General features: G+C 39.5%; 1 protein-coding gene across 7 annotated transcripts in view; it reads left to right on the forward strand.

Moving 5' to 3' along the window:
* Positions 1-17,965, forward strand: part of FARP1 (FERM, ARH/RhoGEF and pleckstrin domain protein 1) — a 214,472-nt gene that overhangs the window by 31,033 nt on the left and 165,474 nt on the right. For all 7 annotated transcript variants that reach the window (XM_063149575.1, XM_063149572.1, XM_063149568.1 and 4 more), the window contains exon 2: positions 8,195-8,390. In XM_063149575.1, coding sequence (XP_063005645.1) covers positions 8,220-8,390 — 171 coding nt within the window. In that variant the 5' untranslated portion in view covers positions 8,195-8,219. The remainder of the gene's footprint in view (positions 1-8,194; positions 8,391-17,965) is intronic.

Genomic DNA, 17,965 nt, shown 5'->3' on the forward strand with positions numbered 1-17,965 from the left:
CTGCTGAACAGTAGTATTAATGTAGTGTGTTATTTATTCTTTTGACATATTTTTATTTCATGGAGAACGTCTACGTTATGCTTGAAGCTGGGTATGAGTTGCTGGATCCCTTTCAGAATTCTGTTAAATCTGGAAATAAATCAGATTACTTTGTTCTACTATAAGCACATTCGGCTTGGCTTTCACATGAGGTGTTGTATGGGTGAATGAGCCCAGAGCACTCCAGCTGGTGCAACAGCTTTATTTATGCAGAGTGATGGCATGAAAGGGTTTTGGGAAATGCTTTTAATGGCTTCAGGATTGATTTGTGCCACTATTGAACCACCAAACTGCCTAAAGTTCTTACCCACTTCATTTTGTTTTCTAGTGACAAACTGTGGGCTCAGGTCATGACCGGTTAATCAGGAAACTGTGCTGGTTGGAAACGCAAGAACTAGAGGTTTTCTTAGGCTCTCCTTATAAGTTCCTAGCATTTACCATGTGGCAATAAAACTTCCACAGTCTTTCTGTTCATAATGTGAAATAGATTTTTGCCCACATGGTGTTGGTTTTATATCTCAACTGTAAAATGCTTTATGTCTTCATAAAATGATAGCATGTACTTTCTCACTTCTACAACACATTTTATCATCAGTGAAGGATTAGCTGGGTCACTTCAGCATGTATTTCATGTACTCTTTACTCTTAATATTTTTTCTCCAGTGGATTTTTTTTAAAATCACATTTTGTTACTTGTACGACCGTGCTGAATTTCATTTTTTCATAGGTTTTAGTGACAGAATTGGCAGGTTATGCAAAACAGAAGGGGTGTCAATAAAATCGAGTATGTAAGTATATGATACGTGCTTGCAGCTTCTTCCTGAGCATAATTTCTTATGCAGGCAGTTTTGTCAATGGGTTGAAAAACAACTAAGAAAGCAGGTTGGGAGTTTTACAGTGAGGAAGAAATATCTTCCCCCTGGCCTGAGAGAAAGTAGAAATTTTGTGGAAGAGGTGTGGTCTTGTCCAATTGGGAAAGCAAAGTGTCAGGGAAGTAATTTCAATGGAAAACAGTGTTGAACTTCATATATAAGTATGTTATAAACACATACATAGTAGTTAAATGGTGATGCAGTAACTGCAAAGCAAGTGGGAAATATTTAATTCAAGTTTTAACTTATCAAATAACAAATGAAGCATTTGTGTGGAAATACCTCCCTCTGGTCTATTAAGGGATTCACGGCTCCACAAGATCCCTGTTTTGCTCAGACTGTGCCTTTGTGTGGGATCTCAGCACCTCAGGATGAGGGTGCAGAGTGACCGAAACCACCCTTGGGGGGCTCGGGAGTCCTGGAATGTTGCCAGAAGTGTCTGGTGGCTGGACTTTGATCCTACACAGGAGATAACATCTGTATGAGGACTGGGAGGATTTCACTGGGGTGAATGGTGAAGGGATAAGTTAGTTGGAGTATAATACACAGGGTTTAGGATTTCTGTACAGGGGGGTCTAGAGAAGTAAGATGGAGGAATTGGGGCGTGTCCTGTCCTTCTTCTTCTTCTTCTTGGCCTCCATCTTCTGTGGTGATGGTGGCACTTTGGGATTGGTCTTTACTAAAAGTGCACCGGTTAATAAGGGTAGAAGGTATTGGGGAAAAATTATAAATTTTGTACACGTAACTTTGGGTATAAAGATAAGTGACCGCCCCGGGGGCTCGCAGTGTGCCCATGGCTGGCTTGCTGTGCAGACCTCTGTTGGGCTGAAAGAAAATCTTTTAGATAAACAATTAATAAACACTGAGACCGAAACAAGATCAGAAGTCTCTCCTCGTCCTTTGAAGCGCGGGCTGCCCAAGGCCACTCTGGGCCTTTCCAGGCCACCTAAACAGCCGAGAAACCAACACCTTTGGATGTGAAGAGACAACATAGTTGGGTGAGAGTCACTAATTGAGCAATTGGAGCTAATCATCCCCTTGGCTTAGCAGATGAAACACTAATTTTCCTTCCAGGTGTAGGCAGAATTACCTGTTTGTACAGTGCCTTCAAGTTGGCTGATTTAAAACCTGAATTAAAAACTTTAAAATTGGCAGTGTTGGTTTGAATATGATGTTGGCATTCCTGATTCAAGTAAGTGATGTTGATCATGGTACAGGGGTGCCACGTAGGGGTAGTGAAGAACAAAGCGCAGACAAGTCTCCATAGGTTGGGAAACAGTCACAATCAGACAAAAGAGTAACTTTTATGAAGAGGTTTCTCAGGAGTTCCTTTGAGAGGGTGAGTGTAAGAAGTTTTGCTTACTTAATTGCTCACTTACATATGTACAATGGCTCTGCTTGCTTGTGTGAGATGCAGGGAAGGAGAAAAGTTTTTTGCCTTCAGTCAGTTTCAAACGCAACATTGTCCAGAAACATAACACAAAGTGAATCAATATGTCTGCTGACTTGTTCAGTATCACTGATGGCCATCAAAAGTAATTGCAATGTTGTGAGTTGAAATAAAGTATTTGTAGACCAGATTGGCTTAATTCACAGAGCAGTCTGTAGTTGTGCTTAAGGGATGAGGATTTTCACAGAGGCAATTGGGAAAGCACAGATTTATTTATCACTGCACTTGTTGATAGATCTACTGACAGGTGTGTGGGCTGAGGAAAAAGGATAGCACACATCCAATTTGTGCAGGATGGGACCGTTCTTTGCTGACATCTGGCAGAAGAATTGGAATCTGGGACAGCTGCTAGTGCCACAGAATTGCAGACAGTTTTAGGACCTGAATGCAGTGAAGATAAATGAGTTCCACTTGGAAGCTGAATGGCCCTAAAGCCAGAAATGAATGTGGGCTCTCTGAATGCTGTACTGATAGGCTTGCAAGAGGTGTTTTTTATCCTGTACAGTCACAAATGCTCATTATTCTGGACTTTGGGCCACATTATTGGCATACTGAATAGTTTGAGTTTTTAAAGCTTTGTGTTACTGCTCAGGTGCCTAAATTTGACATTGGTTTCAGGCTCAAGCTAGTTTGGTGTTCACTAAGTGTGCTCTATTGCTTTACAAACCTGAGCACTTATTCTGTCCAGCTGCATAACCATCCCACAGAAACTGGGTCAAGGGATAAGACAGTGTTGTGTAGAGATTTTTCAGAGTGACCAAGATGGGCAACTTTGTAGGCTCTATTAATTTTCAGTAGAAATGATGAATTTTATTCTTTTAGAGATAGTGTTGCATAGCTGAGGGAATTTCTTACTGCTGCAGATTTTAGGGAGTCTTCAGAATGCTGAAGAATCTGATTCTAAGACTTGCTTCTGCAAGTCTCTGTCTACTTTTTGGTAGGCAGCCATGGTGTTTTCTTGAGCAGGAAGGTTTTTCAAGGTTAATTTTCTGCATCTTTAGGGACAGAAAAAAGATTAAAAAATAAATCTGTGTTTAGAAATAAAGCCTGGTTAAGGACTTCACCCTCCATCCCCTTTTCCACTGACAGTACAGGGGACTAGAGATGACCTATCTTCTTGACCATACCTCACACTGAGCTTTTCTACTTCTCACTTCATGAAGCAGCCATCACTTACAGTGTTAACCTTATCTGTTTTGAGGTAGAAGACAGTCTAATGGTACAGAAAAACTGAATTTTTATTGCCTGCCCTCTCTATCTGAGTACTGTGGATGTGAGCAGAAAGGGCAGACAAGAAACTGAACACAAGTCCCTTCAGCTGCAAGGTTGCCTTTAGAGTCTGAGTCAGACTTAGTTCTGCTGGGTGTAAGCAGAGAAACAGACACCCAGCACCTGAGTCTGTACTACTGCCCTTCAAGCTTGAGCTATTTTTCTATTAAGAACTTTTCCCATTTCCTTGCTTCTGCAAATGTGCTGGGTTTTATCAAAGAAATTATAAATTGGACTTCACTGATCCTTTTAGGTCCCTTCCAAGACAGGATATTCTGTGATTCTGTGATTTACATGAATAATTTAATTTTTTTTAATCATCATATTTGCTTTGTAGAGCTCTACCAGGGACTTGCACAAATTAAGCAAGATAATGCTTTGCAGTATAAAAACCTGAACTGTCTGCTTCCCATCATTTCAGCTGAATTGTAGTTTCAGTCTTCCTGGTCCTGTTGCCTTGTTATGCTATCATTGTTTTTTAATATGGGTTCAAGAGGCTTGATTTCATTTTTATGTTAATTCTGATGTCTTGATGAAAGAGCAGCATCACTGACCATTTATGCTGCATGTATAGAATTTTCTCTTAGTGAAGGTGTACAAGTCTGCTCTGTGCTTTAGCAGGGCTATACTCACACCATCCCACTGTGCCTCAGGCTTCCCCACCTTTAAGAGGAGTGTCCTGAGCGCTATGCTTCCTTCTGTTTCATGCTGTGGAAATGTGTCATAAAGGAAAGCAAAAGAAGTGGAAAGGGCCTGGATACATGGTGCCGTTCTCTCCCGTAACAGAAGTCTTCAGGCTTTGGGAGCCTCTTGCATCAAATTCTGAGCCCTGGTCTGACCTAAAGAGCAGAGTAGGTGGGAGGCAGACTGGCATCTATTCCGTCATACTGCTTCTGTTTTCCTCAGTATTTTGTAATTTTTGTAACCCTTTATTCCTGCCCCTGTTTTCCCTGCCCTAACCCCAACAAGTGCTGTTTATACTCACAGCTTCCTTTAGACTAAGTGAATTTGATACTTTTTTCATCCTGCCAGAGGAAAATATGTGGAAATTTCAATTGGCCAGAACCTTTCTGATGCTATAAAATGTGCCTGCTTTGAACATGGAGAACTGAGGTGGCTTTATGCTGAACCACATTGTGGCCTTTGTCCAGCATTAAGAATCTACAGACCTTACATTTTTAATCTAAGCGTTTAGTATCTGTATAAAAGGGTTATTAATGTGTGATTAGAACAAAACAGCATCTCCTAATCTATCTAATGGCAGTTGTAGGGCTTTTTTGAGTTTTTCAGGTGCTGTAAGAAGAGAAAGCTTTAGTCAGCCCACTGGCCTGAGAGCAGCTGGCTGGGCTTAGCTCACCCTGGCCTTGGATTTTCCAGCCTGCCGAGAGCTGATTTAATTTGCTAACCCAGCCAAGAACAAAACACTGAATTGTTTTGAGTTAGAGAGGTGCTGTGGCTCAGCCTGAGGAGGGTGCTCAGCACCAGCTGGGACTGTATGGGTGGGAGCTGGGAAGGAGCAGAAGGGGACAAGACTCCTCTGTGGGAAGCTCTGCTGTGTCAGTAACTTCTCCCCTCACACAGGTGAGGATACAGGTTCATTCTCTGCAGCAGGCTCTCTCCATCTTGCAGGTGCTACAGCACTACTGAGAACGGCACTGACATCCAGTGAGCCTGCAGCTGAAACAATAGACTTGGTTTTGGCCCTGGTTTCAACAGCTCTCAGAAAGAGCAGGCAGAAACTCCTAATTCAGAGTTCAGATGAATCCTCTTCTGTTTGCCACTCTGCTTCTGTATTGGTTGTCTGTCTCCGCATGTTTTGCTTAGAGCTGCCTATGCTAGAATCTGGTGTTCTGCTGCTCCTTCTTCTTGATTAACTCCTTCCCCAATTTACTGTTGTCTTTCTACTAGAGAGTCTTTGAATTTCTCTATTGTTTGTCCAGACCTGATCCTTCTCTTCATCATGACAGACGTCAGGCATCCTGATCTCCTCAGGTTTGCTCAATGTTTGCTTAATACTCTGTGGTTGTGTTCTGTGACCTTAGTTCACTGTCTCCTAGATCAAAGTGATATAAAGGTATACAGCTTGACTGATGTGCTCTGTTATTTTAGAGAGGGTAATTTTTAACGCCTCTTACATAAAAGTGTAGTAAAAATACTTTGCTGATGTTATGACAGCAGCATAGTGAGACTAGTGGCATGCAGAAAAAAAACAAAAACTAAATAACTTCCAGTGCAGCATGCTGATGTTTAGGCATATAGGTTAAAAAATGGAAGGTCTTCTTTTAATTTTCCAAGTAGCAGATGGTTGTGATGAGGGTAGCCTGAGTACAATAGTTCTTAGATCTTTTCTTCCAAATAAAAGTGTATGTTTTTAACCAAATGGTTAAATATATATATAAAGCAAGAATTTCTATATTAGTAACTTAATAATATTAAAAAAAATAAGCTGTGTATATGGAGTGGTTCTGCTTGTACCTTTCCTCCATGATTTTTTTGGCTCCTAAATTTGAGTGGTTTTTATATGTTTCATAAAGTTTATTGGCCTGTCTGATTGTGTTTGTGGGCTACTGTATCATCTAGTCAGAAGAACATTTATAGAAGGATTCAGTGTCTGTAATATTTCCTTGCATGGATTGTTTAATGGTATCACTTGAACTGACTTGGTTGATTGCTGCATTTATGATTTAATGGAAAGAACATAGCCAAAAACTTCTATAGTAGCACAGCAGTTGTAGAGGTCCTGTCTGCCCTCTTGGCTGGGGTTTGTGGTGACTTCAGGAGAGCTCTTACTTGCACCAGAATCCTTGTGCACTTCTAGACTGGGTGGCTGTGCTACCTTTTTAGATGATCCTGTGTACTCCACACACAGGAAAAACAGATTATTTTCAAAGGGGCCTGGAGTCTTTGTACGTAGACCTTGGTGTCTTTTCTTCTGGAATTCCTGCTTCCAGCTGAGGCTTTCTTGTTGTCACTGCTTGTCTTATAAAAAGATTTAATTTAATAATTTTTAAAGAAGAAGAAGAAGATAAATATAATTGATTTCATAGATTTTTAGATTGCAGTGATAATTGAGGAAAAATTTGCCTCTCTGGTAGTGGTTGGCATGTGCTTGGGTAAGTTTTGCTAGTGTCTCTCTGACCTTGATGGGCACGTTTGTGCTGAATCATTGCAAAAGCTTGCCTGCATTTATTTCTTCTCCTTCACTTGTGCCCATTGAGCTGTTATTTAGAAGTGTGGGATCCATAATTTTTTATTCCCTTCCTTCTCAGCTAACATTTCTTTTAATCCAAGCGCTGTTTTAAATTTTTTTACGCCTAGTATTTGCTGTGTAAAAAATCTGTGGGAACAGATTAGTCAGGATATGGAAGAGTAATGTGTAGTAAATAGTGTATCCTGCCAAAGACAGGGCTGTTTTTATTCTATCCTTATGGTGGGAACTGGTGTCTTATTACCTGTCACTGTTCTTTATAGAATCCTGTAGAACTGGTGTTGCATTCACAAATTCATAGGCTGTCTTGTCTTCCTTTTTTTTCCCATACAGGCCTCTCAATAATTGTAACCTCAGAGTTAAGGCCAGGCAGTGATTGGCAGTACTCTTCTTATGCCTCTGTTCAGCTGGAAAGTTACATTTCCATTTGTGCCCATCTGTGTGCTACATGCTTTGGTCATTGATCACTGTATAAAAGTCATGCAGAATGAAAATGCATTTACTAAGAAAGATAAATGGACAGTAGAAGTGGGTTTCATCAGAAACCCATCTGGAGTGTCAAAAAGCTGGGTAGGAAAAGTGAAATAAAATTCTAGTGTGATGTGTAACATTCAACAAGTAAAACTAATGGTGCTTGAATTAAAAAATAAGGTTAATGGTTGTGCCAGTAATGAAGAATTTCCCAGTCAGTGTTGGGGTTTTTTCCTGGCCTTCCAGTAGCATGTCCTCACAATTCTTGGCTAATCAGTGGGATCAGGCCAGGCCCCAGGTCTGGAGCAGCTCTGGTCCCCAGTGTATAATTGGTGTAATCTTGTACCCCTTGGCTTTCCCACTTTGCAGACCCTTACCAAGGTGGCAGCTGCAAAGTGCCAGAGAAGGCTGGAAGGAAAAAGTGCTGATGTAGCCAAGAGGGAATGATGGTCAGCAAGCGCTGAGTTGTCTCACTTGCTCTTCTCGCCTTCCTACCTTCTCTGGGAATCCTGTCTGGGGGTGATAACAGCCTGATTCATAAATAATTGAAAATGTACATAATTAATTAAAATCTGGGCTCTGTCGTGCTCTATTTCCAATGTGGTCTTGTTTACTTTTCCAGGGGAAAAGGAATAATTTTCCCTAGTGCAGTCTGTAGTCTATCAGCCTTACCCCAAGGAGGTGATTAGGCTGTGCATTTTGAAAAGTACAACGTTTGTCTGATTTTCTTGTTTTCATGTGAAACATTAAGAAAAAAATTGTGATGCTCTTACTTGTTAATGGTCATACAGTTTACTACCTGCAAGCATATATAGCATGATGCTTATGTGCAATACATCTTCCTTATGACTAATATGGTCTTCTTTGCCCTTATTCTTTTATCAGATATAAGAAACAAGTTTCCCTAAACATGGGTGAAACTGAGCAGAGACCAACAGCAGGATCCCGCTTAGGAGCTCAGGAAAATGCTGGGATCAGTACTCTGGAGCATGGACAGAAACCACCTATGACAACTCCAGGAAAACTTGTCTCTATCAAAATTCAGATGCTGGATGACACACAAGAGACTTTTGACATTCCGGTAAGGATGTGGAGGTTGGGGTGGCCAAAGATTATTCAGGCATTTCTGATAATACATATTCTCAAACCAGTTCTTTTTATTTCAACTGTAATTCTTTGGCTAATGAATTCATGTTGCAGAGAAAATGGCTGTTGTGTATATCAGCATTAAATAGATCATGGTGCAATACAATAGCATTAAACAGGGAAGTGAACTGTAGATTACAGTTATTAATTCCTTTTCTGTTTGAACAGCTTCACGAGAAGTTAAAGTCCTTGGTGTTTCTTTTTTTCTTCAAATATTTCATTAGTGGTTTCCTCTGCTTTTTGAACAGTGGATGTACTTCCTTGCTGCTGTTTTGCTCTTGATCCTGTAAACTGTAGATCTATACAGATTTTTTTGTCTTTCCTCTGGCAAGTCCTTGGGGTATTAACTTGGAATCATCAAAGTTTTCAGTAATTTATATCACTCTTACAAGTGCTTGGTTCTCTCACAGAAGTTGAGTGCAAGGAAAGAAGCAAAGCAGTCTCATCTAAAGTTTCTCTGTACTCTGTTGAGATTAATCTGGGTTTGTCCTTGCCAAGGAGACAGAGCTGCTACTGCTTTAGTGTGTGATCAGTGAAATCTGTTAGAATTAGTTCTGATACCAAGACCGATCCAGTTTCACACAATCTATCTGTTGGTAGCCACTAATGATTTTAACATGCCATGCTTACACAATTAACATGAAATGTGGTTGAACACTGCTGCTGTTATGGAAGTGTACTGGAATGTATATTTTTCAAAGTCTTCAGACTTCAGTGAATAGGAAAGTGGAAACCTGAGTTCAAATTTCATCCTTTGTTACTTGCATTTTCTGTAGCTATGGTAATTTTCATGCCTTCATTGGCTCAGATTTCCCTTCTGTAAAATGGAGGATCACCAGCAAGATACAGAGGTCTTAGACATACAGTGCCCTAAACTGTATGTTTAGGGAAAAATGTTACCCCTGTATTAACATGAAGGAATTCTGCTTTTAAAAATTATAATTTAAAAAATGTTTATAATGTTTTTATGGCCTGCTTATGAGGTTTTGTTTGTCTGTTTTCTATGTGTACGTACAGATGGTTTTTGATCTGCTCTCTGCTGCTGTTTGTGATCCAACTGCAGCTATGTGTTCAGTCTCAGATTTTATTTTAGTGGAAGGTAAATTCTCTGGGCAGGCAGGTTATGGGTGCACTGAACTGCCATCAAGTGAAATGCCCATGTATGTAGCAACTTGTTGCACTTGTGTACCTTTCACAATGCCTGTCAAATATCCACAGCAAACAGTCTTTAGGTAAAAAACAGTCTTTAGATAATGGTTGCAGCTCAAAAGTGTCGTTATAGTTTAAACCATCCAACACTGATACTATTTTGGTGCTCTTTTATATGATATAAATATCTCTATTATTCCAGAGACAATTTTGGGTTTTTTTTTAACCCATCTGTAGATACTAATTCACTGTATTTTGAAAATTGAAAAAGATGTGCAGACATTTCTTGATTAGGTCCATTTAATTAAATTGTTTAGAAGAAAATATAAGATTATGTAGATGCAAAGCACCCTGTAACTCCAGCTTTGCTTCTGGGAGTTTGAGAAAACAGTATTTTTTGGCCTTTAATATTAGAAGATAATCAGCATTTCATTTGTTTTTAACTTCAGCAACACCTGAAAGACCTGGGGATATAAACAATTTTCTGTTGCGATCACTTCAATATGATTGTTTTCAGAGACTTTTATTTCATAACGATCACTATTAAAGGAAAGCCCAGTTGGTTTGAAAGTCAAATCTTGTGGTAAAACATGCAGGATGCTTAGATACAAAATCTTTTACAGCAAATCTTTTGTAAAGCCTTTTGTCTTTAACCTATGCATAGTCAAATGGAGGAATACATGGTGTTTTCAGTCTGCTCTTAAAGACATTAGTTGTTTTAGTCCCATCTCACAAAAATGATTAAGTTTTGATGCATCTAAATTGAGGTGTTTATTCATGTTGGAAACCCCATGTTCCTATTTATAAGCTTCATGTTTTTAGCCAAATCGGTGCAGTATACACAGAAAAGGAAAGTGATACCATTTCAACAAAATATTTTAGGAGCAGCAAGTGTGGCCGTGGGCAGAAGACATTAAACATACATGCCTAAGCACATCTGTGGGTTTGCTTTTCAGGGGAGAATTAAAGACTTTTTGCGTGGTTGAAGATCTGAATTACGCTTCCCAAAACCTGATCTGCTATGATTATGAAAATAACTTTGCAAATATGATACAAGTATAAACTGAGAAGGATTTGTGTTTCCTACAATTTCAGGAATTTTGCTGCGCAAACCTTTCTGTGTTAGCAAATGAGCCATGCTTTGGGTGGTTTTATTGATGCTTGTAGTGTGTCTTGTAGGATGGTATAAAGTTTAATGATGCCTGTTTTTTATTTTCTCATGAAGTCTGCATAAAAAACAGAAAGAGATGCTGGTGCTACTTCCTCCTGAGTTTGGGGGAAGTGGTAGGGTAGTTGGGACTGTTCATCTGTCTGATCTTACCTCTGTGCTACTCTTGTTATACCTTAAGCACCACCACCCCATTAGCTGTAAGACTTTATCTATGTAGTATTTTTATTGGGTTTGTTATTGTTTTGTTTGAAAATTGTCATGGTTTTAGGTTTTTATTGTGTGCTTGTTTATTTTTTCTTGTTTATTGAATTTTGGTTTGGTTTGTTTTTAAATTATATTCCAAGAGACATGATTCAATATCCTTGCTCTTAAGCAACCCCTTCTCTCACATTGTATACAGATGACTTGTTACTATGAGTGCCAAATCCATCAGATTTTTGTCTGTTCTGTATATAACAAAACAGGAGGAAAATGTGACCTACTTCCATTACCCCTCAGTGCTGCTGCTCTTTGGGCTGTTTAAAAGTAAAGTAACTCCAGTGCCATTTGAGTTTCTCAAGGAATAGTATTCTTTAGGTGTTAGTACTTTGGTGCCATAAAATCATACCATGTTTGGCTCACTGTATTACTTCTCACAAGAACAAAACTCCAAGAAGAGACATCCACATGCCTATATATGGACCCGTAAATTATATTTTTTTTAATAGGAAAAACCCCATATAGTATGTGGGGAGAGTTTGTATGGGAAACTTAAAAATAGAAGCCACAATGAAGGCATTTTCATCAATTGTTGTAAATGGAATATTGTAAAAGAAAGGGATGCATAAGAAAAAATCTTCTATGCTGCTTGCTGTTAACAAACAGTATTTTCTTGAAGAATCTTTCAACATTCCTACATTCCAAAAAGCTAGTGAAAACTTGAAAAGATAGTCCTGAATCCTTTTACACATATCCATTTAGCTGGTTGGGTACACATGCTTGAAGGAGGAGGGGGAAAGGTAGGCATTGCTATAAAAAAAAAAAGATTAGATGACTTTGTATTTCCTGCCTTTAACATATAAGTAAAGTATAAAATTCTTCAGTTATCTTTTTTGAGCACATTTTTATCTCTTCAGCTATGAGAAGACAAATTATGTAGAACATCTTTCCCTCTTTTAAGTTATTCAGCATTTTGTGACTGAGTCTCTGTATGTTTGGTTTTTTGTCTGCCACAAACTCTCAGACAAGAACTAGATGTCAGCTGCAGTTGGAGGTGATTAGTGCCTGAAAATCAGGCCATGAGTCAAGAGGTCATGACCTGCTGGTCATGATGTTGCATGCAAGTGTGGAATATATTTCTCCCGTTTTTTGTTTCTAATTTCCACTTTGGCTGTATTTACTGACAGATTGGTTAGATATGCTAAGTGGAGACTGCAGAGGTCCCAAATGCAGCATTCTGTTTCAGCCAGTCTTAGGCTGACTTATGTGATAGAATGAGCAAATACATTTCCTTTCTGCTAGGTGAGAGGATGACAGCTTTAGCTAAAATTATTAATAGGAAGGAGGAAGAACATTTTCCACCTGTGTACACACAATGATAATCATATATAGAGAGATCTTGGGCATTTTGAAAGGTTGACATGTCAACCTGAAGACTTGCAAAACCCCACACTGCAAAACAGAGGTTGTGTATTACATAATAGAAAGTGAAGATGTACAGTTCTGTACTGCTTGATTTTCCTCTGCTTTTATTTCTCACCTAAGGTAGTTGAAAGAGAACAGGATTGATTCCATAAAGCCATAGCAAACCTTAGATTTTCATATATTTGTTCTGATATGATCTCCCCTATAGATTCAAAGCAGTTTAAGTGAAAACGACATACAGTTTTTAAAGAACAGTAAAAATAGCTGATGATTGCATCTACTTCAGATCCTTCTGGGAAAAAAAAACCCCTTTCATGTTTAGTGTCTGCCATTTATATTATATTTACTTTTATAGTTGTTTCATTGCCTGAAGTAATCTGTTTTAAAACTGCTCCTAAGTGCAGAGTCAGTGTAGTTGCTGTCTGGGTGATGCTGAAGACAAGACTGATTCTCTGGTGAGGCTGCCAGGATGATTTGGTGACTCAGACCAGGTTTCACCCTGACTGATATGATGCTTGCTGCTGATCATGTCCTGCTCTCTGGGTGAATGAAGCTGATGTGACTGGGATGATATATTGATGCTAAATAGCAATTGAGAGCTGTTTCTTTTTGGCATCAAAGGTGAGATCAAAGTATGTCACAGGAGGTTAGGATTCTTCTTTTGGTTAGGATCTGATCTCTTTAATTAAAACCAAACCAAAGTCTTCTTTATTGTGTCTGCAAGAGAATATTTGCTTCCTTTCTGTAGCTGTCTTTTGGAAGGACCAAAACATGCTTGCCTGTCCAATTACTCAAGTTTATTAAACATCTGTTTTTTGTATTGTGTCAACTTCCTTTCCCTTTGAATATATTCAAGCTTTGTGAAATATGCAGGGTTGGAAAATGTCATCTGCTTTGGGGGATTAACACGGGTTTCTTAAGCAACAGGAGTCCCTTAATAGAAAGCAGGGTAAAGGTGTAATCCTCTGTAAACGTCACTTGTAAACATTTCATTTCAGTTTGCTCTTCTCTTGGAAGAGAAAAGCTTCACATTACTTGAGAATACAGAATAAAGACCAAATGGTCTTGGATCTACAGCTATTTATCTTCCACTGGAGTTTGGATGTAGTACCTTGGCAGGGAATTTCTCTGCCTCAATCCCAAATGTTTCAGAGAGAAGGACTTCATAATCCTCTTGGGGGTCTGTTTCTTAAGGATTATGTTCTGGGTGAGGGTTTTTTTTTGTTTGGCTGGTTTTGTTTGTTCATGCAGTCATATGGTGGTGGTTCATATTCCCTTTGTGGGGAAACATAGTCTGTTAACTGTGCTCCCACCAGCTTCAAGCCAAAATGTGTGCCAGGAAAAGCTAAATATTAGAAAGTCTCAATAGTTAATAACAAATATTACATGTGCTTTCTTATAAATTTCCACAAGTGCTGTGTTACCTATTAAATTCAAAATTTCAGCCACAGTTTTATAAATGTTTGCATTATTTTCTTTTACATTTGTGGGTAATGATAACTGCCTTGTCTAGGTATTTACATCTGTCCTCAATATGCAGTTATAACCAGTGAAATAAACAATTTATTAAAAAGAGCATGAGACAGCACGGCAATACAGAAAAGTAAAATAGTGTTTTATGCTTTCTTAGCCAGCTTCAACTTCAGTTCAATTATGAATTGCTTTTTTTTCCAGCTTAGGGAGTGAACAGCAGGTCAAATGTCAGTTATTCATCAGTCTGAGACTTTCTTTTCTTCTCGTGCCTGAAATTATTTGGCCATTGCTGTCAGACTATTTCCAGTGAATATCAAGCACTTAAATATCCACTAATTGTCACGCCAGCTCTGCTTGGTCTTCTGAAATTACAAGAAAAGTGATGATTTTTTTTTTAACCCTAAAACACATCAGTTGTATTTTTCTTAGCAGAATATTGTTTAGAGGCTACCCAGTAAACTGATTTTTGTTGACACATGTTTAGAATGTCTTTGTTGAAAGACAGGGTATTTTAGTGATGTGTGTTAATAATTTATGTGCTTTTCAAAGTGGGAGAGAGAATAATCCGCAAGCAAACTTCTGTAACCTGAGGCAGCAGACTGTTTAAACTGCTGATTTCTTTGTTAAGATTCTGTAGAATGAATAGAATAAGTGGGAATGTAATTTTAAGTGCCAACAAATCCAGTCCGTTCTCAGACTAGATTGATGTATTTGAATATATCTGGGAAATGCATGTAATTTTCTTGAATGAATTAGCCTAACTTGTAATCATGGAAAGCTTCTCAAGTATTGCCTTTTCACCTCTCTTGCTGAGCTGACTCACCAAGTCACGCAGCAGAGTGTGAGCCAGCTCAAAGCAGAGGATGGAGCTGGCTCAGGAAGGGCAGCTGTGGATGCAGAGCAGTTGTGGGAGCGTTTGTGAACTCTGCTGCCCTGACTGAAGGGCTCAGTGAAATGATGTTGGTAATTTTGGTAGTAGTGTCTGGCCTGTAAGTTGGTTTGCGCTGTACTGCTGAGACTGAATGGATGATCTGTGTAGGGGGCGTGGGCATCTCCCCAGTTACAGGGCATTTCCTTGGGCCCCCTGTTTGGAGGTGACAGATGTCCAAGGAACAGTGAGAGCTGTTTCCCATCTCTCCTCTTCAAACTGTACATGTGTGGGTGCCCAGTGGTACAAACTCTGATTTTGCTACCTCTGCGTTTTCCTGTTCCAGGGGTGATGGGAGGGATGTTCTGCCTCTGGTCAGAGGCAGGAGGAGAGCTGAACTGCTTGTGTGCATCCTTCCCCTGAGACTGAGGTTCACCTCTTCCATCCTTGAAATTTTTAAAAGCTAGATGTCAGAGCCCCAGCTAATCATTTTCATCCATACTAGGGTGAAAGTATGGTACATTGAACAGACTGCTCATCATGCCTGTCTCAAATGTGTGTTTTAGGAGGAGATTAATTGCTCTCTGGAGGTGCTTTTGTATCCCTAATGTTGCTTTTTCTGTTCTAATAGTAACAGGAAATCATAGTCTCATTTAGGTCAGAGAAGGACTTTAAGATCTTTGAGTCCAACTGTATTTATGTGGCATTTAACTATAAAACAGTATCATACAGTTTAAAAGGAAAAATACTGTGATATATTATTTGTAGATACAGTGTAGATGTGGATCCCTCATACCTGAAACAGATCAGCTGGATATCAAGATAAGGAACATCCTTACCACCTGCATGCAGTCAAATGACATGGATATAATGGTTGTCATCATCAATAAAACCAAGCAGAATCAGCAGCCAAGTTCTAGTTCAAATTGCTTGGTTTTGTTCACTTGCTTGATTTTGTCATTTGGTACCTCTTGTTCTTTCCTTTGTTGGCACTAGAACATGCCCCCTTATATTGCTTATCCTTTTTTTTTCCTCTTCCTCTCTGCAGCTCCTTTGGAACTGCTGGTTCAATTCCTTCCTATTGGTATTCTCCAAAGAAACGGGAGACAGCAGTGGAAAGATGCATTAGTCCTGGGTGTATCTCCTGGGTCCTTAGCAGCTCCATTCTGTGGTGATGTCCTTCTCAGTGCAGTATCAGCTCTCTCTGTTACACACCACGTGCAGTGCTGCACAGGGGAGAAAGTGCTCATCACCTGGAAGGGCTGTATCTACAGTCAGAATTAGGGATGCTTTCTGCAATGGCATAGTCACATTCTCATTCATACTCAAACTTTCAGAGTGGGAGGAAATATCCAATTTTTACCTAAGATAATTTGTGGTTTGAAAGTGAAATTTGACTAGCTTAAAATTATCTAAGGAAACCTTTATAGCTAGGATGCAGTGATTAAAGCAGTGTGTCTTATCTTGGTACAGGATAAAGGCCTCCACCAGTTCCCAGATTTAAAAGCCTTCAGAAACTTATTAATATGCTGCTTACCTGTAGACTTATCTCCACTGCTCCAATGAGCTGCCTCCACCAGGCTGTGATTACAATACACACGCACAATTAAATGTTGTCTTTTGCATGCCAATGTGTAAATCACATTAAATGCATGGCTGAAAACGTCTGCCAAAGCTTTTGTGTGTATCTGAATCAGGCTACCGTGTTACAGTCATTCTTGGATAAACATGTCAATTTTTGAATAAAAAATGATGCATGAGGCACACATCAAGTGCCAGATAACTCGGCAAATACAAACAGCAGTTGCAGAAGTAGATTACAATATCTCCTTTTCTTATCCCATCCCCAAAATGGAGGCTGTGATAGAAATTGCACAAACATAATGCTGCCAGAATATAAATAGCAAATGGTGAATTATGACTTAGTGCCAGTTTGCTTTTTGATGGCCTGTTGGCAGATGCAAATATTCATGCAGAGCACAGCAGCAGGGAGTTTTTCTTCTCATTTCTTTCGCTGTTACCTTCTCACCTGGTTTTCTGGTTGAACCTGCAGTAATTGCTTCTTTTTTTCTTCAGTTTGCCTTGCTTCTATAATTCTGGTCTTGTTCTCATGCCATTATATTTTCATACGGTTCTTATTGAATTTACAATTATCTCCATTTAGTAGATAGTGGAGTACTATGTTTTTGTGTGTAGATGTTGCTTAGCATTCAGGGGCTAGTTCTTTCTGCATAAAGGGGGACCTTTTGCTCTTCAGTGACTCTTCACGTTTCATTGCTTCATTCCCTGGTGCAGAGGCTCAGTTTTATTCCCTGCTGTCATCGGAGTTTTGTCCTTTCTTAGTAAACATTCACCTTTGTATCCTCTGTGTGGACAGGTCTAAGCATAGCTCCTTGTAGAGCTCTCTCTCTGGTCTTTTGCAAGGAGGACATTTGGGCAGAGCAGCAGGTCCTGGATCTGGAGTGACTGGGATTTAAGGAACACCTTGCTTTCTGCCTGCTGGCAGGGATGAGCAGGATCCTCATCCACTTTCCATTGTCTCTGGCTGATTTGAGTTACTGGACATAAGCTGGGTTACATTATATGGTGATGTCATCCAGGAGTCTCTTTGAGAGGGCTGCCTTTTGAAATGAATCTCAGATACAACCATTTTGGTGAACAGAATTGAAATAAGAGGGATTTTGCAGAATTAATTAAGGTAATACATGCAAATGGATGTAAAAGAGAATGCTTTGTCAAAGCTTTGATATAAAGATACAGGTCAGCAAATATAAAAGGACATTATCAAGTAGTTTTTATTACTGGATTCACACAGAGTAGCTCTGCAACCAGAAGTATATGTAGCTCAGTAATCTTTGCTGTTAGATGTTCCAGAGTAATTCAGAAACACCTCTGCAGTCAATGACAAACGTGGTGGCTGGCAAAAGACAGTGGTTTTCATGAAACCACTTGTATACTCACAGCATGATACAGAGTGGAAGGGACTGTGCAAGTAGTCCGGTCCAGCTCTTGGCTCAAGGCAGGGCCAGCAGTGAGCAGATGGTCCCTAAGAAACATTTAACTGTAAGAATTGAGGACTGATGTGTTCTTCTTTTACTCTGAGAGCCTTAGTTGGATTTCAGAGTCTCCAGTTGAAGATCTGACACTTTTAAGCCCGTGGCTTGTAGTTCTGAGATAGAAACTGTCAGGTTTTCTGTATAGCAAATGAGTATTTGCCATGCAGCCA

The sequence above is a fragment of the Melospiza melodia genome, chromosome 2, assembly GCF_035770615.1.
Source record: "Melospiza melodia melodia isolate bMelMel2 chromosome 2, bMelMel2.pri, whole genome shotgun sequence".
NCBI lineage: Eukaryota > Metazoa > Chordata > Aves > Passeriformes > Passerellidae > Melospiza > Melospiza melodia.